Consider the following 24,281-nt stretch of genomic DNA (forward strand, 5'->3'; position numbering starts at 1 on the left):
AAAAGTTCACTCAAGTTTGCCAAAAAGCACCTGGAAGCACCTGGATGATCACCAATACTCTTGGAAGAATGTTCTATGGACAGATGAGTCAAAAGTATAACTTTTGGGTTGAAAGTATAACTTTTCATGCTTGAAAACACACAAAGCAGTTCTGCATGCAAGAGTGGGCCAAAATTCCTCCACAGCAATGTGAGCGACTGATCAACAACTACAGGAAGTATTTCGTTGCAGTCATTGCAGCTAAAGGTGGCACAACCAGTTAGAGTGTAAGGGGGCAATTACTTTTTCACAAAGGGGAATTGGGTGTTGCATACATTTGTTAACTAAATAAATAAAATAATTTAATTTGTTATTTGTAAACTCAGGTTCCCTTTATCTAATATTAGGTTTTGGTTGAAGATCTGATAACATTCAGTATAAAGAAATATGCAAAAATAGAGAAAATCTGAAAGGGGGCAAATACACTACATGACCAAATGTATGTGGACACCTGCTCGTCGAACATCTCATTCCAACATCATGGGCATTCAACTTTATAAAGCTTTTTTTTTACATCAGCAGATGTCACAAAGTGCTATACAGAAACCTAGCCTAAAACTCCAAACAGCAAGCAATGCAGATGTAGAAGCACGGTGGCTAGGAAAAACTTCCTAGAAAGGCAGGAACCTAGGAAGAAACCAAGTGAGGAACCAGGCTCTGAGAGGTGGCCAGTCCTTTTCTGGCTGTGCTGGTGGAGATAAGAGTACAAGGCCATTTAAGGCCAGATTGTTGTTCAAGATGTTCAAACGTTCATAGATGACCAGCAGGGTCAAATAATAATCAGTGGTTGTAGAGGGTCAGTACCTCAGGAGTAAATCTCAGTTGGCTTTTCATAGCCGAGCATTCAGATGTCGAGACAGCCGGTGCAGTAGAGAGAGCGAGAGAGAGGTAGCGAGAGAAAGAGAGAGAGGTAGCGAGAGAGAGAGGTAGCACGTAGCGAGAGAGAGAGGTAGCACGTAGCGAACCCCGTCCGGTGAACAGGTCAGGGTTCCCTAGCCGCAGGCAGAACAGTTGAAACTGGAGCAGCAGCACGACCAGGTGGACTGGGGACAGTCAGGAGTCATCAGGCCAGGTAGTCATTTGGCATGATCCTAGGGCTCAGGTCCTTAATACTGACTTGTTGGAAAGGTGGCATTCTGTGACAGTGTCACATTGAAAGTCACTGAGCTCTTCAGTAAGGCCATTCTACTGCCAATGTTTGTCTATGGAGATTTCATGGATGGGTGCTCGATTTTATACACCTGTCAGCAACGGGTGTGGCTGAAATAGCAAAATCCACAAATTTGAAGGGGTGTCCACATACTTTTGTATATATCGTGTATAATGACCTGAATCATTATATTTAGGGGTGCTGTTATCTTTTTCTGACAAGAACTCACTGATTCATCTCATCAGAGTGAGACTTAGGGTTTTAGTTCCCTTAATAGGCTTTTCATTCAGGAACTTCAGATAAAAAAGGTTAGCTTGACCTTGTGAAATAAAAGGAGTGAACCTTTTTAAACATGCTTTGATCATTACTCTAGAAAATTGAAATATTTTAAAGTCAAAACAAACTTGAAATACAGTTAAATTAATTTATTTCCAGAAGGGGAACGTTAGACAGCATATTCACTACAACGGGACTCATTGCAACATAACTGATCACTTGTAAAAACAACTCCACCAACCAACTTATTTGCCAGAATATACTCCTATTACCCTCCATTTCTGCTCTAAAAACACAGTGGTTATGTATACGATTGCATGCAGGAGCATACTGAATAGAGATGGCACTCAACCGTGATAATATTCTGTATATACTGAACAATTCAAAAACGCCCATGCTGGTGTGCTCTACTGTATTAGAGAAAACCTTTTCTCAGGGCTTTGGATGAGCCTTAGCTAAGTGAGTCATTAACATCGGCAGTTTATAACTACAATAACCAAGCCTTTCTGTATTGATATCTGTGTAGGAAGAGAGCCTAGTGATGTAACAGATCTTACTTAAATGGCAGGGGCAGCAATGTTGGTCTAGGAGACCCCTCAGGCTCATCTCATTTTACTGCCAATGTTTGTCAATGAAGATTGCATGTCAGCAACGGGTGTGGCTGAAATAGTACACTATACAAAATAGTGGATTAGGCTTTCTCACAGCACTGTAGTTATTTTCAGTTAAAAAAATCTGACTGCGCTCCTATCAATTTGAATCAGCTGATCAGCTCTCAAACCGGATAAAACTTTACTGGTAAAAAAATGTTTTACCTACATATTACAAAAACGTTCTTCAACTTTTCAAAATCTGTTGGATGGGAAACTTTTCCTGAATTAGTTTCAAGTGTTTGGGGTAAACCCATCAAACAGGGCCTTTCAGAATAGATGCTTTGTTTTTCAGTGGTTCTCAAATTCCACTGTGGTGGCATTTCCTTTATGCTAACAGTGTAACTACGCAACCTTTCTAATCTCTCTCCATCTTTTTTCCATTGGACTATTTTGGTATGATGGTGTGTGGGAATGGTAGAGCAGTACTACAAAAGTAACATCACCAAACAACCAACCTCACGCAAACACACCCACCAGCACATACAACATTTAACATTCAACCACCACTTGATGTCATTAGTCAATTTGGGAAATACATCAAAATGAATTGGAATAATATATGGCAAGGAACGTCATTAACCACCATAACACTTTCCCTTCTCCGTGTGAAACTCACCCAGTAGCTGGACCCCTCGTGTCAGGCCGTAGACATCTATGAGAGCCCAGAGTGGCTCGGAGGCATGGACGCCGCTGAAGAACAGCATGGGGCTGGAGCCATTGATGCGGTAAAACACCCGACCCTTCTTGTCCACCCAAAAGGAGATGACATTGCCCTCATTGGACAGCTCCTCGGGCAGGGCCTTGGCCCAGAAGCCGTTCTGGGAGACCAGATCTGGGCAGGCATACTTGGGCAGGTTGTCTGGGTTGATGCGGGACGGGTCCTTGGAGGTGAAGCCCAGACGCAGGGCTCCGCTCCAGCAGCACTGCTTCTTAGTGATCTTTAGGGGAACAGGTAATGGGTTTGTACCATTTTTTATTTATCCTTTATTAGGAACAGTGGGTTAAATGCCATGTTCAGGGGCAGAACAACAGATTTGTACCTTATCAGCTCTGGGATTCGATCTAGTAACCTTTTAGTTACTGGCCCAACACTCTAACCACTAGGCTACCTGCCACCCCAATTCAATTTTGATGAAGGGAGTTAAGCTGGTGAACGACCTAAAGTCCATTCCATTAGTCGTGTTAACCTAAAATTTACCAAAATACATTATGGTTGGCCATATTTTAAAATGTTTACAAACCAAATGGTAAACAACAACACAAATAAACACATACTGTATGTCTGTTTATCATCAGACTGGATATTCTTGTCTTGTCTCATTTAAAACCTCTATTTACACTTCTTTCACCATGCAAGATAACAGTAGGCCTGTGACTCACATGGCAATGCTTCCCCTGCTCTTTCACTTGAGACATAGATGGACTGATAGGTGAAGTGGAAACTTTGGCTAAGCTGTTTTGGCCCACACAGAATCAGGGGAATAATGAAGGACAAAACGCACAGTGAGTGAGAGAGACAGACAAACAAATAAATGGAAAACAGTTAGGCTAAAAGAAAGGAAGGAAAGACAGTGTGCTGATAACCATGGTCCACTGCCCAGTCTGTCCATACCTTGAGGCGGACCTGCTCGTACAGGGCAATGGACCGGTTGCTGAAGGTGATGGCATTGCAGAAGCTGGCCTGCCTCTTGACGGTCCTCTGGGCCACGTCCATGATGATCTGGGAGCCCTTGGCACTGGGGTGGAAGAGCAGGGGAAAAGAGGACAGGCTGCTCCCACACTGCAGGATGGGCAGACATTGCTTGGTGGGCTTACGGTGATAGCGGTGGGATGTGGTGGGGAAGGGGCCACCCAGAGAATCTGAAAAGGAGGAAGCATAGGGGGAGTTACTGTAGATATACAGATCTACAAAGAATATTACTATGGCATCCACTGTTTAAATATGCACGAAGCCAAAATAACAATGCATTAGCAGCATTCACACAATCAATAAAAACTGCCTTTCCTCAATGTTGTGATGATGACTGGGTGTACAGGTAACTGCCAAAATAAAGGAAACACCAACATAAAGTGTCTTAATAGGGCGTTGGGCACCAAGAGCCAGAACAGCTTCAATGCACCTTGGCATAGATTCTACAATATCTGGAACTCTATTGGAGGGATGCGACACCATTTGTACATGAGAAATTCCATAATTTGGTGTTCTGTTGATGATGGCTGAAAAACGGCCATAGCATATGGTTTACATCATTTTCATGCTCATCATACCATTCAGTGACAACTCATGCCCTGTGCATGGGGGCATTGTCATCCTACGGGGGCAGAGCCATAGTTGCCAAAATGCCCTGTCCAGCATTTTTATACATTACCCTAAGCATGATGGGACATTAATTGCTTAATTAACTCAGGAACCACACCTGTGCGGAAGCACCTGCTTTAAAATATACGGTTGAAGTCAGAAGTTTACATACACTTAGGTTGGAGTCATTATAACTCGTTTTTCAACCACCTCATACATTTCTTGTTAACAAACTATAGTTTTGGCAAGTCGGTTAGGACATCTACTTTGTGCATGACACAAGTAATTGATCCAACAATTGTTTACAGACAGAGTATTTCACTTATAATTCACTGTATCACAATTCCAGTGGGTCAGAAGTGTATATACACTAAGTTGACTGTGCCTTTAAACAGCTTGGAAAATTACAGAAAATGATGTCATGGCTTAAGAAGCTTCTGATAGGCAAATTGACATCATTTGAGTCAATTGGAGGTGTACCTGTGGATGTATTTCAAGGCCTACCTTCAAACTCAGTGCCCGTTTACTTGACATCATGGGAAAATCAAAAGAAAATCAGCCAAGACCTCAGAAAAAACATTGTAGACCCCCACAAGTCTGGTTCATCCTTGGGAGGAATGTCCAAATGCCTGAAGGTACCACGTTCATCTGTACAAACAATTGTACGCAAGTATAAACACCATGGGACCACGCAGCCATCATACCGCTCAGGAAGGGGACGCGTTCTGTCTCCTAGAGATGAATGTACTTTGGTGCGAAAAGTGCAAATTAATCCCAGAACAACAGCAAAGGACCTTGTGAAGATTCTGGAGCAAACAGGTACAAAAGTATCTATATCCACAGTAAAATGAGGCCAATATTGACATAACCTGAAAGGCTGCTCAGCAAGGAAGAAGCCACTGCTCCAAAACCACCATAAAAAAGCCAGACTACGGTTTGCAACTGCACATGGGGACAAAGATCCTACTTTTTGGAGAAATGTCCTCTGGTCTGATGAAACAAAAATAAAACTGTTTGGCCATAATGACCATCGTTATATTTAAAGGAAAAAGGGAGAGGCTTGCAAGCCGATTAACACCATCCCAACAGTGAAGAACGGGGGTGGCAGCATCATGTTGTGGGGGTGATTTGCTGCAGGAGGGACTGGTGCACTTCACAAAATAGATGGCATCATGAGGAATTAAAATTATGTGGATATATTGAAGCAACATCTCAAGACATCGTGCAGGAAGTTAAAGCTTGGTCACAAATGGACAATGACCACAAGCATACTTCCAAAGTTGTGGCAAAATTGCTTAAGGACAACAAAGTCAAGGTATTGGAGTGGCCATCACAAAGCCCTGACCTCAATCCTATAGAACATTTGTGGGCAGAACTGAAAAAGCGTGTGTGAGCAAGGAAGCCTACAAACCTGACTCAGTTACGCCAGCTCTGTCAGGAGGAATGGGCCAAAATTCATCCAACTTATTGTGGGAAGCTTGTGGAAGGCTACCCGAAACATTGGACCCAAGTTAAACAACTTAAAGGCAATGCTACCAGATACTAATTGAGTGTATATAAACTTCTGACCCACTGGGAATGTGATGAAAGAAATAAAAGCTGAAATAAATAATACTCTCTACTATTATTCTGACATTTCACATTCTTAAAATAAAGTGGTGATCCTAACTGACCTAAAACAGGGAATTTGTACTAGGATTAAATGTCAGGAATTGTGAAAAACTGAGTTTAAATGTATTTGGCTAAGGTGTATGTAAACTTCCGACTTCAACTGTACTTTGTATCCCTCACTCATTTCTATTATTACCTGTATGTTTCTTTAAGAACCACTTAACTCACTCTATTTCAGAAATCCAACGAGTGCAAACAAAAAGATAGGTCTGTTAGTAATCTTGATTTTCTTCTTGGATGAAAATACATATATTTTTTTTAACTAGGCAAGTCAGTTAAGAACAAATTATTATTTACAACGACGTCCTAGCAACAGTGGTTTAACTGCCTTACTCAGGGGCAGAAGGACAGAGTTTTACCTTGTCAGCTCTGGGATTCAATCTAGCAACCTTCTGGTTACTAGCCCAATGCTCTAACCACTAGGCTACCTGCCACCCTGAGATAGGAGCTGCTTGGTAACCAGAGAGAAATTGTACAGCTGCAAAAAAACTCACAAAATTAGGTAATATCAGTAACTGGTAAACTCCTGTCACACCATTCATCTTTTGTTATTCCACATTTTGCCAATTTGGCACTGGTTTATTCGGATCCCCATTAGCTTTTGCCGAAGCAGCAGCTATTCTTCCTGGAGTTCACACAAAAACAACAAGTAAGACACTGATAGACAAGAACAGTTACACAAATTTAAAATACAACAATATACAAACAACTAAAGAACAATGTGTGTGTAGATTGTGTGTCTGTGTCATTTCAGTCTCTATTGTGCCACGAGATGTTTGCTTGAGTCATTGGAGATGGAAGGGAGTTCCATGTATAATACTGTGCGTTGCCATGAATTCATTTTGGACTTGGGGACTGTGAAAAGACCCCTAGTGGCATGTCTTGTTGGGTATATATGGGTTTCTGAGCTGTATGTTATATGATTATGCAGACTGGAATTTATCACAGTAATATTTTTTATTTTACCCCTTTTTTCTCCCCAATTTAGTGGTATCCAATTGGTAGTAGTTACAGTCGTCTCATCGCTGCAACTCCCGCACAGACTCAGGAGAGGCGAAGGTCAAGAGCCATGCGTCCTCCGAAACACAACCCAACCAAGCCAAGCCGCTTCTTGACACAATGCACATCCAACCCGGAAGCCAGCCACACCAATGTGTCAGAGGAAACACCGTACACCTGGTCAGCGTGCACTGCATCCGGCCCGCCACAGGAGTCGCTAGTGCGCGATGAGACAAGGATATCCCTGCCGGCCAAACCCTCCCTAACCCGGACGACACTGGGCCAATTGTGCGCCGCCCCACGGGCCTCCCAGTCGCGGCCGGCTGCGACAGAGCCTGGGCTCGAACCCAGAATCTCTGGTGGCACAGCTAGCCTTAGACCACTGCGCCACCCGAGAGGCCACAGTAATATTTCTAATGAAAACTAGAAGAGAAGCAGTTAATCTCTCGTCAACGCTCAACTAGGAAAGACTGACATGATGTTGATGTTACTTTTGTATGTGCAGTTAAGGGCAAGGCGTGCTGCTCTGTTTTGAGCCAGCTGCAGCTTTGCTAGGTCTTTCTTTGCTGCAATTGACATTATTACCAGACAGTAATCAAGATGGGACAAGACCAGAGCCTGAACAACTAGTACAGTTGATTTGTGTCAAAAATGCAGAATATATTTTTTTATAACAGATATACCCCTCCCCAGCAACTTTATCAATAGGACTTGACCATGATAATTGACCATACAATGTTATATCTAGGAGTTTAGCTTCCTCAGTTTGCTCAATGGTGACACTCTTTATGTACAACTCAAATAAAATTGTATTAGTCACAAGGTTCATAAACAACAATGAATTGCTTACTTACAGGCCCTTCCCAACAATGCAGATAGAAAGAAAAGAGAAATAACAGAAAAGTAAAACACGTAATAAAAGTAATAATAAATACACAATGAGTAATGATAACTTGGTTATATACACAGGGTACAAGTACCGAGTCGATGTGCAGGGGTACAAGGTAAGAGGTAGATATGTACATATAACTAGGAATAAAGTGACGGATAAAAAACAGTAGCAGCGGTGTATGTGATGAGTCAAAAAAGTTAGTGCGAAGAGGGTCAATGCAGATAGTTAAATAGTTAACCAATTAGCTACCTGGACTAACTATTTAACGGTCTTATGGTTTGGGGGTAAAAGCTGTTCAGGGTCCTGTTGGTCACAGCCTTGGTGCATCGGTACCGCTTGCAGTGCAGTGGCAGAGAGACCAGTGCTGCATGGAGATTGACGCTGCAATGGATAGCTGTTTTACGGGCTCCTAACCAGCTATTTTGTTAATTTATTATTTGTTGTACAGCCCAAGCCAACTGCCCTGAGTGACACCGCACTGTACATATCTGATGTTAGAGAAGCTTCCATTGAAGAACCCTCTCTGGGATCTATTGGATAAATAACTCTCCAACCATGTGATGGCAGGTGATTGAAATCCAAAGCAAGTGAGTTTTTTCAATAACAGTTTATGATCAATAATATCAAAGGCTGCACTGAAATCTAACAGTACAGCTCCAACTATCATCTTATTATGCATTTCTTTTAAGCAATCATCAGTCATCTAAGTCAGTGCAGTACAAGTTGAGTGACCTTCTCTGTATGCATGCTGAAAGTCAGTAGTTAACTTGTTCTGTGAAAATAGCATTGCATTTGGCCAAACCCAATTCTCTCCATCAGTTTACTAAGAACAGGCAGCAAACAGATTGGATGGCTGTTGGCGACAGCAAAGGGTGCTTTACTATTTTTAGGCAGTGGAATTACTTTAGCTTCCTTCCTTCCACAAACACACGCGCATGAGCAAGCACACGCACTCACACACACACCTTTAGGCTTTGGTTAAAGATATAGCACTGGTTTAACCAAAGCCTAAAGGTGTGTGTGTGTGAGTGCGTGTGCTTGCTCATGCGCGTGTGTTTGTGGAAGGAAGGAAGCTAAAGTAATATATATATATATTGAATATAGCAACAATATATACAGTGGGGTCCACAATTATTGACACCCTTGATAAAGATGAGCAATAATCGACTGTCTGAAATAAATAAATCAAATACTGAGCTATATTGTATGGTACATTTTTTGGGGGAAATTATATTTTATACTAATACAATTGCTCAGAGAAAGAGATTTTGTTTATCAAGTAACCATTTTTTTCTCAAAAAGGTAGGTGTCAAAATTATTGACACCCCTAAAGATTCTTATAAATAAAGTAGTCAAAAGTTCAGTATTTGATACCATATTCCTAGCATGCAATGATTACAGCAGTGTCTCCCGACCCCTCCTGTCTCAGCCTCCAGTAATAGTTTGTGTCGGGGGGCTATGGTCAGTCTGCTATATCTGGAGTATTTCTCCTGTCTTATCCAGTGTCCTGTGTGAATTTAAGTATGCTCCCGCTAATTCTCTCTCTCTTTCTCTTGGAGGACCTGAGCCTTAGGACCATGCCTCAGGACTACCTGGCCTGATGACTCCTTGCTGTCCCCAGTCCACTTGGTCGTGCTGCTGCTCCAGTTTCAACTGTTCTGCCTGCAGCTATGGAAACCTGACCTGTTCACCGGATGTGCTACCTTGTCCCGGACTTGCTGTTTTCGACTCTCTCTTTCTACCGCACCTGCTGCCTCTAACTCTGAATGATCGGCTATGAAAAGCCAACTGACATTTACTCCTGAGATGCTGACCTGTTGCACCCTCAACAACGAATGTGATTATTATTATTTGACCCTGCTGGTCATCTATGAACATTGAACATCTTGGCCATGTTTTGTTAAAATCGCCACCCGGCACAGCCAGAAGAGGACTGGCCACCCCTCAGAGCCTGGTTCCTCTTGGTTTCTTCCTAGGTTCCGGCCTTTCTAGGGAGTTTTTCCTAGGCACCATGCTTCTACATCTGCATTGCTTGCTGTTTGGGGTTTTAGGCTGGGTTTCTGTATAGCACTTTGAGACATCGGCTGATGTAAAAAAGGGCTTTATAAATACATTTGATTGATTGACTCTACAAACTTGTTGGATGCATTTGCAGTTAGTTTTGGTTGTGTATCAGATTATTTAGTGCCCAATAGAAATGAATAGTAAATAATGTATTGTGTCATTTTGGAGTCACTTTTATTGCAAATAAGAATATAATATGAACAAAACACGTCTACATGTGGATGTGGATGCTACCATGATTACGGATAATCCTGAATGAATTGTGAATAATAATGAGTGAGAAAGTTAGAGGGTCAAAGAATAGTATAACACGAAAAAAATGACTACAAACCTACTTTGGGATGTAACTGACTTGTTGTAAATACCAAAGAATGAATCATGGGTAATAACCAGCTCCTATAAACACATTCTTCAATGCAGCTCTAATTGACTCCAAATCTACTTTTCTCACATCTACCTTTTTGTAGACTGATAAAGCGTGGGTTGTGCCACTGTAAGCGCTAAAAATCAACAGTTAGGCTATTCCCCTAATCTCCTTTTCCCCATTCACATTTTCACATCTCCCTTCAAAGCAATACAACAATGCCAAGGACATTGAGTTGTCATGAAGATATTTCTGGTGAGATCATCCCAAATAATGACTTATTCAACAGACAATTGTGTGGGAATGAGGCATATGTACCAAATGTTGTTTTATGACTTGCACTTAGCTGATTGTCAAATTAACAGTCACAAATAATATAGAAAAATATGAAGATAATATCACAAATACCTGTTCTTTACAAACCTACAGTATAAACCAGGAGAGGTTTGGGAGCAGGTCAACACTGACCTGTCACCAGGTCACTGCACTGAAAAGCAAAACGTCTAAGGATCAACAACCAGAGGAGCACATTTGCCTAATTAAGAGGGGGGTGTGTGTGTGTGTGTGTGTGTGTGTGTGTGAAGGAGAGTATCCCAAGCCTAATCTCTTAGGGATAGAAAGTTATTATTGCTCATGACCTATAGGGGTCAAGAACTTTCAGTGTGCCCAGGAGACATTTCAATTAGGCATCTTATATTGGCAACAGAGCATCATGGGGCTTCTACGAATGCAGTCACTTCAATTTCAAGACAGAACTATTCTGCAAGGTAAACACTCTCGTATCCATCCATGGATGTACATACAGTGGGGGGAAAAAGTATTTGATCCCCTGCTGATTTTGTACGTTTGCCCACTGATAAAGAAAGGATCAGTCTATAATTTTAATGGTAGGTTTATTTGAACAGTGAGAGACAGAATAACAACAAACATAGAGAAAAACGCATGTAAAAAATGTTATAAATTGATTTGCATTTTAATGAGGGAAATAAGAATCAGAAAGATTTCTGGCTCTCAGGTGTCTTTTATACAGGTAACGAGCTGAGATTAGGAGCACACTCTTAAAGGGAGTGCTCCTAACCGCAGCTTGTTACCTGTAAAAAAAAGACACCTGTCCACAGAAGCAATCAATCAATCAGATTCCAAACTCTCCACCATGGCCAAAACCAAAGAGCTCTCCAAGGATGTCAGGGACAAGATTGTAGATCTACACAAGGCTGGAATGGGCTACAAGACCATCGCCAAGCAGCTTGGTGAGAAGGTGACAACATTTGGTGCGATTATTCGCAAATGGAAGGAACACAAAAGAACTGTCAATATCCCTCGGCCTGGGGCTCCATGCAAGATCTCAGCTCGTGGAGTTGCAATGATCATGAGAACGGTGAGGAATCAGCCCAGAACTACACGGGAGGATCTTGTCAATGATCTCAAGGCAGCTGGGACCATAGTCACCAAAAAAACAATTGGTAACATACTACGCTGTGAAGGACTGAAATCCTGCAGCGCCTGCAAGGTCCCCCTGCTCAAGAATACATATACATGCCCATCTGAAGTTTGCCAATGAACATCTGAATGACTCAGAGGACAACTGGTGAAAGTGTTGTGGTCAGATGAGACCAAAATGGAGCTCTTTGGCATCAACTCAACTCGCCGTGTTTGGAGGAGGAGGAATGCTGCCTATGACCCCAAGAACACCATCTCCACCGTCAAACATGGAGGTGGAAACATTATGCTTTGGGGGTGTTTTTCTGCTAAGGGGACAGGACAACTTCACCGCATCATTTGACGGGGCCATGTACCGTCAAATCTTGGGTGAGAACCTCCTTCCTTCAGCCAGGGCATTGAAAATGGGTCATGGATGGGTATTCCAGCATGACAATGACCCAAAACACACGGCAAAGGCAACAAAGGGGTGGCTCAAGAAGAAGCACATTAAAGGTCCTGGAGTGGCCTAGCCAGTCTTCAAACCTTAATCCCATAGAAAATCTGTGGAGGGAGCTGAAGGTTCGAGTTGCCAAACGTCAGCCTCGAAACCTTAATGACTTGGAGAAGATCTGCAAAGAGGAGTGGGACAAAATCCCTCCTGAGATGTGTGCAAACCTGGTGGCCAACTACAAGAAACATCTGACCTCTGATTGCCAACAAGGGTTTTGCCACCAAGTACTAAGTCATGTTTTGCAGAGGGGTCAAATACTTATTTCCCTCATTAAAATGCAAATCATTTTATAACATTTTTGACATGCGTTTTTCTGGATTTTTTTGTTGTTATTCTGTCTCTCACTGTTCAAATAAACCTACCATAAAAATGATAGACTGTTCATTTCTTTGTAAGTGGGCAAACGTACAAAATCAGCAGGGGATCAAATACTTTTTCCCCCCACTGTATAGCATCATTTGAATAACACATTTTGACCAGGAAATTAACCAAAGATAAAGCAGCACAGAATTTGTCATGTGTTTCTACAGAGTTATTTTCTCCATTGTTGAAACTCTTTTAGATTATGGCTGCCAAGAGAACTCCAATGAATTGTTCAGGCTGAACTGGCATAGGAAAAGTACAACTTATTTGTCAGAGTATACACTACTGACTTGAGGTATTCACATGTCTGTCCTTGGGCTACATATAAATGATGAGTGGTTCTCTATGTACAACAATGGTCCTAAATTAAGTCATAATAAATCAAGTAACCATACTTTATTCAACATGTCAGATTGTTTGATGGCAACATAAAAGGGTGTATTGTATTCAACCACTGGCCAAGCAAATGATAATGCATGACATGCCAGAACATACAAAACAAACACTTTTGGTTGACTCAAGGTCTAAAATTAGTTTACAAAAGACCTCGCAAATGCCAAATGCATTTTGCTTGTTGCTACTACTGCTGCCACAATGATAGAGTTGAATTCTTTATGCTTATTTACCTTCAGCATTACATTGTATTGTCTGAGAAGGTCAATGCCTACCTCCTCAACTGCACAGAGGTTCTCTGGGCATGTCTCGAGAGCAATGCAACCGGACAGAGATGTCAAGCTTAACATTGAGCAGAGACTGGGCATGATAAAGAGAAACGCCACGACAAGGATCAGGCACTCAGGTTAAGGAAGGGGAATATTACTCAGAGCTCAATCGTCATTGATTGGTCAGGGCAACCAAACAGTGAAGACGGGATAGACAGAGCCAGAGACCGCCATAGGCAGTCACACCTGGCCCGCTGCCCCGCTCTGGAGTCTTTTTTCCAGACTTGACATTACGTAAACATCAGGGCTCAGTGGCCTGCTAATGTGGGACAAAAGCTCAGAGGCAGCAGCCCTGGAGAGCACAGGGCAAGAGTGTTACAGCAGCTTGGTTGTCACAATGTGTCACCTCTGAAAGAGACAGGTGGAGGTTGGCCCTAAGCACTGATCTAATGTCAGTTTTACATTTGACCTGCTGATGGTTAAGGTTTAACTGGGTTTGGGTAAGATGTTCCTAGATCTGACTCTAAGGGCATCTGGCTGCCTAGGGCCACTGGGCAGCCTAGGGTGTGTAATACCCTGGCTGTCACAACTATAATTTCACATTTGTAATAGACTTCTACTACCTGTGAGGTCTAATGTAAACTATAAACTTAGTGGTTTGAGCCCTGAATGCTGATTGGCTGACAGTCGTGGTATACCACAGGAATGACAAAACATTTATTTTTACTGCTCTAATTACATTGGTAACCAGTTTATGATAGCAATAAGGCACCTCGGGGGTTTGTGATATAGCCAATATACCACGGCTAAGGGCTGTGTCCAGGCACTCCGCGTTGTGCCTAAGAACAGCCCTGAGCCGTGGTATATTGGCCATATACCACACCCTCTCGGGCCTTATTGCTTAAGTATATCATATACTGTACATTGCACACACAATCTCTGTATCATTGCATAGCCAAGAAAGATGGATTGCATAGCGAGGAAAGCTGTTTGTGACGTTCACCAAGATGGCGCCAAGACACCTTGTTTCAGGCTCCTTTACAAGCATTTGGCTACACCTGCAATAACATTTGCTAAATATGTGTATGCGACCAATAAAATATGAATGTTTATACAAGTTTAGAACCTCTTATTATTGCCTCATCATAGAGATCTATCTGACAAGGGACAAAAAGGGCAGAAAAAACAAATACAATGTATTACACTATGAGGCTGTCAATTGTAAATAAGAATTTGTTCTTAACTGACTTGCCTAGTTAAAATAAAAAATAATCAGAGTAGAACTGCAGACTACATGCATTAATTTAGAGTAATATAACATGATTAATTAGATTAGTTATGTCAATGCATATGGTCTTGTGGAGAATCAGACAACTGATTGGACACTTGGCCAGTCAATGAGAGGCACACTGTTTACAAATACTAGGCAAGGTAAACGATTTAAATAATAATAATTAAGGAACACAATTTCTCCACATTGATAACTTCAAAATCCAGTTTCAAAGTCCAGTTATTTGGCTCAATCATCCCACATATACTTAACCATAAGTTGTCATCTGAAGAAAATATGTAGCAAATAAAAAATAAGAGATATAAATACCATCAGACAATTTGCAACTATGCAAACACGAAGTTAATTCTTGAACATTCATGTTGCTGCACATAACAGAATATTGCAACGTTATAATTGTGTTTGAACGTTAGCATGCATCTAACATAAAAAAAGCACACAAGTCATAGCTAGAGCATTCATAATACTTTAACTCATTTTCTTGCTGACTAATTTCTTTCTGTGAAGGATAAACTGACACTTAATCAATTTAGAATCATCCTCAAATTATGCAATTTTTGCCTCTAGGTTTTCATTGTAGCATATCCCATCAGCAACGTTTTTATTATTGCTAAATATACGCAATCAATAATCGAATATAGGCTACCCCCTCCCCCCCAAAAGTAAAATATCCTTACCGTACAAGGTATGTCTTGTTATCTGACCTCCCATGTTTAAATACAAGGTGAGTTCCTCTTCTCTGGTTTTGTTAGATAAAATATTCACAGACATGCGCTCCTTGGCTGTCAACATAATCAGATAATCACGATTTCGTTCTCTCCAAACACCGTTTACCCTCAGTGTAGTTGGTGGCTGTCCAAGCCGATTTACATTGGACCGCGGCAGATAGGCTACAAAGCAGTCCCACACGCAGCGCAGAATAACGTTGACATTAACATAAAAGGTGGAAGTGGAGGTGGAGCTTCAAGAATAACCATTAACACTGTCGATACTAACGAGGAAGGTGCCTTCCAACTTTTCTTCTTTTGAAGTCGACAATAGCCTAAATGACCGCATTTTTCGGTAAACAATCCTAGCGCGCCCAAAACCAGCATGCACTGAGAGGAAACCAGCTACAGGAAATCTGAACGGTGTACATAGTTTTGCAAATGCGGGGAAATTCCACCAATTTACTTGTAGCTACCTTAGGATGCATTTACACAGGCAGCCAAATTATGCATTTATTTTTTCACTAATTGGACTTTTGAAAAGATCCGATGTGATTGGTCAAAAGACAAATTAGTGGAAAAATATCAGAATTGGGCTGCCTGTGTGAATACAGCTTAAATTTAATAGCTAAAATCATCTGCAATCTACACTATATATACAAAATATGTGGACGCCCCTTCAAATGAGTGGATTTGGCTTTTTCAGCCACACCCATTGATGACAGGTGTATAAAATTGAGCACGCATACATACAATCTCCATGGCGAAACATTGGCAGTAGATAGGGCCTTACTGAAGAGCTCAGTGACTTTCAACGTGGCACGGTCATAGGATGCTACCTTTCCAACAAGTCAGTTCGTCAAATTTATGCCCTGTTACAGGAGATCTGCCCCAGTCAAATGTAAGTGCTGTTATTGTGAAGTGGAGATGTCTAGGAGCAACAACGGCTCAGTCGTGAAGTGGAAGGCCACACAAGCTCACAAAACGAGAACGCTGAGTGCTGAAGCACGTACCGCATAAAAATTGTCTGTTCTCGGTTGCACCACTCACTACCGAGTTTCAAACTGCCTCTAGAAGCAACGTCAGCACAATAACTGTTAGTTGGGAGCTTCATGAAATGGGTTTCCATGGCCGAGTAGCCGCACACAAGCCTAAAATCACCATGTGCTATGCCAAGCGTCGACTGGAGTGGTGTAAAGCTGGCCTCCATTGGACTCTGGAGCATTGGAAACACGTTCTCTGGAGTGATGAATCACGCTTCACCGTCTGGCAGTCCGACGGACAAATCTGGGTTTGGCCGATGCCAGGAAAACACTACCTGCCTGAATGCATAATGCCAACTGTAAAGTTTGGTGGAGGAGGAATAATGGTCTGGGGCTGGTTTTCATGGTTCGGGCAATGCCCCTTAGATCCAGTGAAGGGAAATCTTAATGCTACAACATACAATGACATTCTAGACAACTCTGTGCTTCCAACTTTGTGGCAACAGTTTGGGGAAGACCCTTTCCTGTTTCAGCATGACAATGCCCCTGTGTACAAAACGAGGTCCATACAGAAATGGTTTGTCAAGATTGGTGTGGAAGAAATTGACTGGCCTGCAAGGAGCCCTGACCTCCACCTCATCGAACACCTTTGGGTTGATTTGTAACGCCGACTGCGAGCCAGGCCTATCGCCCAACATCAGTGCCCGACCTCACTAATTCTCTTGTGGCTGAATGGAAGCAAGTCCCCGCAGCAGTGTTCCAACATCTAGTGGAAGGCCTTCCCAGAAGAGTGGAGGCTGTTATAGCAGCAAAGGGGGGGGACCAACTCCATATTAATGCCCATGATTTTAGATTGAGATGTTCAATGAGCAGGTGTCCACATACTTTTGGTCATGTAGTGTATGTCAATTGGTTTTAATGTTTATGGTCAATTGTCAATAGAGAGTTATATTAATGATGTATTTTTGTAGGCACTAACTTCGCTATGGTTCGTTGGACAAAGCCTATGGGGAAATTAATTGAGTTTTTGTAGGGTTTTTTGATAAATGCCAAAAATAAGGTCTGTGGTAAACAGACTTAGGAGATCTTATACATTTTGTTCTATGAGATAATCTTCATCAACTAATGTAACTTTTTGTGAAGTTTGAAGCATTTAAGTAATAACAAAACACATAATGCACGTAAAGGTCATGTTAACTGACTGATATCTCATAGAACAAAATGTATAAGATCTCCTAAACCTGTGTTAACCTCAGACCTTATTTTCAGCATTTATCCCAAAACCCTATTCTCTCCCCATTCATTTTCCCCATAGGAAAGGCTGAGATAACTAATACATTTTTTTAGGACTACAAGCTGGGGAGCTCTTCTTCCCCAAATGCTACATTCAAGTAAAGAAAAATTTCACCAGATGGATGTGCTATGATCATTTACTTTCCCTGTGTTTTTTCTGTATTGCGATTCTCATTGTGCCTATCCTAATAGGTAGATATTTATTAATAAGATATGAATTAATGATATCAGTGTAAATATAAACCTGCACCAGTTGTTAATTTCAGTTTACAGTAGGCCTACAGTACGCACAACTTCTGATTTTGGTTGCACTTTCACTGTCAGGCAGTGGTGGTGTCACGACTTTCGCCGAAGTCGGCTCCTCTCCTTGTTCGGGCGGCGTTCGGCGGTCGACGTCACCGGTCTTCTAGCCATCGCCGCTCCACTTTTCAGTGTTCCATGTGTTTTGTTTTGTTTCCCCGCACACCTGGCTTAAATTCCCTAATCACACTACATATATATTCCCTCTGTTCCCCCCCATGTCTTTGTGTGGAATTGTTTTGTTACGTCTTTTGTGTGACGAGCCAGGCTGATTTTTCCCTGGGTACCGTGTTTAACCCGAAGTATGTTTAATTGTTAAACATTTGCATCATTGTGACTGTTGTCGCGCTTTTCACTTTTGCCATTGGCTGGAGGTTTTTTGACGCAGTTGCGTCCGTCTGTTGTTGCTTCTGCCAAATAAAGTGTGCGTCTGATCACAACTCTCTGCTCTCCTGCACCTGACTTCTATACCAGTAGCGCACAACCTGACAGAATTCCACACCCACCATGGAGTCAGCAGGAGCAGGTACCCCGGTCTGAGGGGTCGAGGAGCACGTCCGAGAACACTCGGCGATGCTGCAACATCTCGGCGCCACGATGGATTGCGTTGTCCAGACCATGGACCGCTAGGATAGACAGGGAGTCTCTCCAGCGCCTCGACCAGCACAACCGGGGTTACCACTACCCGTCCCTCCTGTATCCGGTCCCAGTGGGATGCGTCTCGCCCTTCCCAGGGAGTATGATGGGACGGCAGCACGGTGCCAGGGGTTCCTATTACAGCTGGACCTATACCTGGCCACCGTTCACCCGGCTCCCTCAGGAAGGGAGAGGGTGTCCGCCCTCGTCTTGTGCCTCTCGGGGAGAGCTCTGGAGTGGGTAAATGCCGTGTGGGGAAAAGGAGATGCGGCGTTGGACCACTTCGAGGAGTTCACCCTGAGGAAGGGGACGAGGAGTTCGCCCTGGAATTCCGGACCTTGGCCGCCGGAGCAGGATGGAACAACAGGGCCCTCATCGACCACTACCAATGCAGCCTGCGCAAGGATGTCCGTCAGGAATTGGTCTGCAGGGATGCCACCATCACCTTTGACCAGCTGGTGTATCTGTCCATTCGGTTGGATAACCTGCTGGTCACCCGCAGACATCCAGAGAGGGCTCTGTCGGTTCCCGCTTCCAGCACCTCTGCTCCAGTGCCAATGGAGCTGGGAGGGGCTGCGCTCAGGGAGGCCGGAGGAGGGGCCTTCACGTGCACCATCTGTGACCGCAGAGGGCACACTGCCGGTCGGTGCCGGGTTGGTGCCTCTGGGAGTCGAGGCAGCAGGCAGGGCTCTCTGGCGTCACCCCAGGTGAGTCTGCACCACTCTCATCCAGAGCCCTCTGTTGTTCACCTGTTTGTGCATGTTTTTTTCCTGAGTTTTCCCCGCATTCCCAGCATAAGGCGCTCATCGATTCAGGCGCGGCTGTGAATTTTATCGACAGAGCATTCGCCCTTAGTTTAGGGATCCCCATTGTTCCTGTGGTTAGACCCTTCCTGGTACACGCTCTGGATAGTTGACCATTAGGGTCCGGGTTAATTAGGGAAGCCACCATCTCCCTGGGCATGGTGACACAGGGGGGTCACAAGGAGAGAATCAGTCTTTTCCTCATTGACTCTCCTGCGTTTCCCGTGGTACTAGGCCTTCCCTGGTTAGCTCATCATGACCCCACTATTTCATGGCAACAGAGGGCTTTCACAGTGTGGTCGCGAGAGTGCTCGGGAGGTGTTTAGGGGTTTCCGTTGGTGCTACCACGGTGGAAAGTCCAGACCAGGTCTCCATCGTGCGCATCCCCTCTGAATATGCCGATTTGGCTCTTGCCTTCTCCAAAAAGAAGGCGACTCAATTACCACCCCATCGACGGGGGGGATTGTGTGATAAATCTCCTGGCAGACGCCGCACTTCCCAGGAGTCATGTGTATCCCCTGTCACAAGTGGAGACGGCGGCTATGGAGACATATGTCTCTGAATCCCTGCGTCAGGGGTACATTCGGTCCTCCACTTCATCCGCCTCCTCGAGTTTCTTTTTTGTGAAGAAGAAGGAGAGAGGTCTGCACCCGTGTATTGACTATTGAGGTCTGAATCAAATCACGGTGAGGTACAGTTACCCGCTACCTCTCATCGCCAAGGCGATTGAGTCAATGCACGGGCGCGCTTCTTCACTGAACTGGATCTCAGGAGCGCTTACAACCTGGTGCGTATCCGGGAGGGAGACGATTGGAAGACGGCGTTCAGTACCACCTCAGGACATTATGAGTACCTCGTCATGCTATACGGGTTGATGAATGCTCCATCAGTCTTCCAATCCTTTGTAGATGAGATTTTCAGGGACCTGCACGGGCAGGGTGTAGTGGTGTATATCAATGACATTCTGATATACTCCGCTACACGCGCCGAGCATGTGTGCCTGGTGCACAGGGTGCTTGGATGACTGTTGGAGCATGACCTGTACGTCAAGGCTGAGAAATGCTCGTTCTTTCAGCAGGCCGTCTCCTTCCTAAGGTATCACATTTCCACATCAGGGGTGGAGATGGAGAGTGACCGCATTGCAGCCGTGCGTAATTGGCTGACTCCCACCACGGTAAAGGAGGTGCAGCGATTTTCAGGGTTTGCCAATTACTACCGGAGATTTATCTGGGGTTTTGGCCAGGTGGCGGCTCCCATTACTTCACTGCTGAAGGGTGGTCATGTACGTTTGCAGTGGTCGGCTGAGGCGGACAGGGCTTTTGGGCACCTAAGGGCTCTGTTTACCTCGGCTCCCGTGCTGGCCCATCCGGATCCCTCTTTGGCGTTCATAGTGGAGGTGGATGCGTCCGAGGCTGGGATAGGAGCTGTGCTCTCTCAGCGCTCAGGCACGTCACCGAAGCTCCGCCCCTATGCTGTCTTCTCGAAGAAGCTCAGCCCGGCGAAGCGGAACTATGATGTGGGGGACCGGGAGCTGTTGGCTGTGGTTAAGGCTTTGAAGGCGTGGAGACATTGGCTTGAGGGGGCTAAACACCCTTTTCTCATCTGGACTGACCACCGCAACCTGGAGTACATCCGGGCAGCGAGGAGACTGAATCTTCGTCAGGCAAGGTGGGCCATGTTTTTTACCTGTTTTGAGTTCAACCTGTCTTACAGACCAGGTTCCCAAAATGTGAAGGCAGACGCACTGTCCCGGCTGTATGACACAGAGGAGAGGCCCATAGATCAGACTCCCATACTCCCGGCCTCCTGCCTGGTAGCGCCGGTCGTGTGGGACATTGAGCAGGCGTTAAGTACAGAGCCCGCTCCCCTCGAGTGTCCCGTCGGGCATCGGTACGTTCCGTCTGCTGTCCGTGACCAGTTGATCTATTGGGCCCACACGTCACCCTCCTCTGTTCATCCGGGGATCGGTCGGACGGTGCGCTGTCTGAGTGGGAAGTACTGGTGGCCTACCATGGCAAAGGACGTGAGGGTTTATGTTTCCTCCTGCTCGGTTTGAGCCCAGTGTAAGGCTCCTAGACACCTGCTCAGAGGGAAGCTACATCCCTTACCCGTTCCACAACGGCCTTGGTCACACCTGTCGGTGGATTTTCTGACCGTTCTTCCTCCCTCACAGGGAAACACCACGATCCTGGTCGTTGTGGATCATTTCTCTAAGTCCTGTCGTCTCCTCCCTCTGCCCGGTCTCCCTACGGCCCCACAGACTGCGGAGGCCTTGTTTACACACGTCTTCCGGCACTACGGGGTGCCTGAGGATATAGTGTCTGATCGAGGTCCCCAGTTCACTTCGAGAGTCTGGAGGGTGTTCATGGAACGTCTGGGGGTCTCGATCAACCTTACCTCAGGTTTTCACCCCGAGAGTAACGGGCAGGTGGAGAGAGTAAACCAGGATGTGGGCAGGTTTCTGCGGTCATATTGCCAGGACCAGCCGGGGGCAGCGTTCGTGCCCTGGGCAGAGATGGTGCAGAACTCGCTCTGCCACTCCTCCACCAACCTCTCCCCCTTCCAGTGCATATTGGGGTACCATGGCATCAGGGTCAGACCGAGGCATCAGAGTCAGACCGAGGCTCCTGCGGTGGACGACTGGTTCAGGCGCACGGAGGAGACATGGGAAGCCGCCCATGTTCACCTCCAGCGAGCCGCGCCCAATAAAAACAGCGCGGACCGTCAACACAGTGAGGCCCCGGTGTTCGCACCGGGGGACTGGGTCTGGCTCTCGACCCGAAACCTGCCCCTCCGCCTGCCCTGCCGGAAGCTGGGTCCGCGGTTTGTCACGACTTCCGCTGACGTCGGCTCCTCTCCTTGCGGCGTTCGGCGGTTGACGTCACCGGTCTTCTAGCCATCGCCGCTCCACTTTTCAGTGTTCCATGTGTTTTGTCTTGTTTCCTCGCACACCTGGTTTACATTCCCTAATCACACTACATATAGTATATATTCCCTCTGATCCCCCCCATGTCTTTGTGTGGAATTGTTTTGTTACGTGTTTTGTGTGAAGCGCCAGGCTGGTTTTTCCCCGGGTACCGTGTTTAACCCGAAGTATGTTTAATTGTTAAACATTTGCATCATTGTGACTGTTGTCGCGCTTTTCACTTTTGCCATTGGCTGGAGGTTTTTTGACGCAGTTGCGTCCGTCTGTTGTTGCTTCTGCCAAATAAAGTGTGCGCCTGATCACAATTCTCTGCTCTCCTGCACCTGACTTCTATACCAGTAGCGCACAACCTGACAAGTGGAAAAAGTATCCAACTGTCATACTTGAGTGAAAGTAAAGATACTTTAATAGAAAATGACTCAAGTAAAGTATAAGTCACCCAGTAAAATTCTACTTGAGTAGAAGTCTAAAAGTATTTGGTTTAAATATACTTAAGTATAAATCATTTAAAATTTGAAGCAAATATATTTTTATATACTTTATATTAAGCAAACCAGATGGCACCATTTTCTTGTTTTTTTTATTTAATGAAAGCCAGGGGCACACTCCAACACTCAGACATAATTTACAAACAAAGCATGTCGGTTTAGTGATTCCGCCAGATCAGAGGCAGTAGGGATGACCAGGGATGTTCTGTTGATAAGTGTGTGAATTTAACTATTTTACTGTCCCGCTAAGCATTCAAAATGTAACGATTACTTTTCGGTGTCAAGGAAAATGTATGGTGTAACCAGTACAATATTTTCTTAAGGAATGTAAAGTAAATGTAAAAGGAGTCAAATAGTAAAGTAAAGTACAGATACTCAAAATAACTACTTAAGTAGTACTTAAAAGTATTTTTACTTATGTATTTTACACCACTGGTGTCAGGTAGGCCTAGTCTATATATAGCATGGTACAAATTATCCGTTGGTAGACTGAAGAAACGCTGTCATTCAAAATTGTGTACATATGTGCACAATTTTGAATCAAATCAAATTTATTTTTATATAGCCCTTCGTACATCAGCTGATATCTCAAAGTGCTGTACAGAAACCCAGCCTAAAACCCCAAACAGCAAGCAAAGCATGTGAAAGAAGCACGGTGGCTAGGAAAAACTCCCTAGGAAAAACTCCCTAGAAAGGCCAAAAACCTAGGAAGAAACCTAGAGAGGAACCAGGCTATGAGGGGTGGCCAGTCCTCTTCTGGCTGTGCAGGGTGGATATTATAACAGAACATGGTCAAGATGTTAAAATGTTAAAATGTTCATAAATGACCAGCATGGTCAAATAATAATAATCATAGTAGTTGTCGAGGGTGCAACAAGCACGTCCGGTGAACAGGTCAGGGTTCCATAGCCGCAGGCAGAACAGTTGAAACTGGAGCAGCAGCACGGCCAGGTGGACTGGGGACAGCAAGGAGTCATCATACCAGGTAGTCCTGAGGCATGGTCCTAGGGCTCAGGTCCTCCGAGAGAAAGACAGAAAGAGAGAAAGAGAGAATTAGAGAGAGCATATTTAAATACACACAGGACACCGGATAAGACGAGAAATACTCCAGATGTAACAGACTGACCCTAGCCCCCGACACATAAACTACTGCAGCATAAATACTGGAGGCTGAGACAGGAGGGATCAGAAGACACTGTGGCCCCATCCGATGATACCCCGGACAGGGCCAAACAGGCAGGATATAACCCCACCCACTTTGCCAAAGCACAGCCCCCACACCACTAGAGGGATGTCTCCAACCACCAACTTACCGTCCTAAGACAAGGCCGAGTATAGCCCACAACGATCTCCGCCATGGCACAACCCAAGGGGGGGCGCCAACCCAGACAGGAAGACCACGTCAGTGACTCAACCCACTCAAGTGACGCACCCCTCCCATGGACGGCCTGGAAGAACACCAGTAAGCCAGTGACTCAGCCCCTGTAAA

The 24,281-nt window shown here is 44.5% G+C and overlaps 1 protein-coding gene across 1 annotated transcript in view; it reads right to left on the reverse strand.

The window, feature by feature from the left end:
- Positions 1-15,750, reverse strand: part of LOC106577019 (E3 ubiquitin-protein ligase NEURL1) — a 59,218-nt gene extending 43,468 nt beyond the window's left edge. The window contains exons 1-3 of the mRNA XM_014154663.2: positions 15,334-15,750; positions 3,731-3,978; positions 2,735-3,056 (exon numbers count right to left, since the gene is read on the reverse strand). Coding sequence (XP_014010138.2) covers positions 2,735-3,056; positions 3,731-3,978; positions 15,334-15,448 — 685 coding nt within the window. The 5' untranslated portion in view covers positions 15,449-15,750. The remainder of the gene's footprint in view (positions 1-2,734; positions 3,057-3,730; positions 3,979-15,333) is intronic.
- Positions 15,751-24,281: the final 8,531 nt, after the last annotated feature.

This window comes from Salmo salar, chromosome ssa18 (genome assembly GCF_905237065.1).
Source record: "Salmo salar chromosome ssa18, Ssal_v3.1, whole genome shotgun sequence".
NCBI lineage: Eukaryota > Metazoa > Chordata > Actinopteri > Salmoniformes > Salmonidae > Salmo > Salmo salar.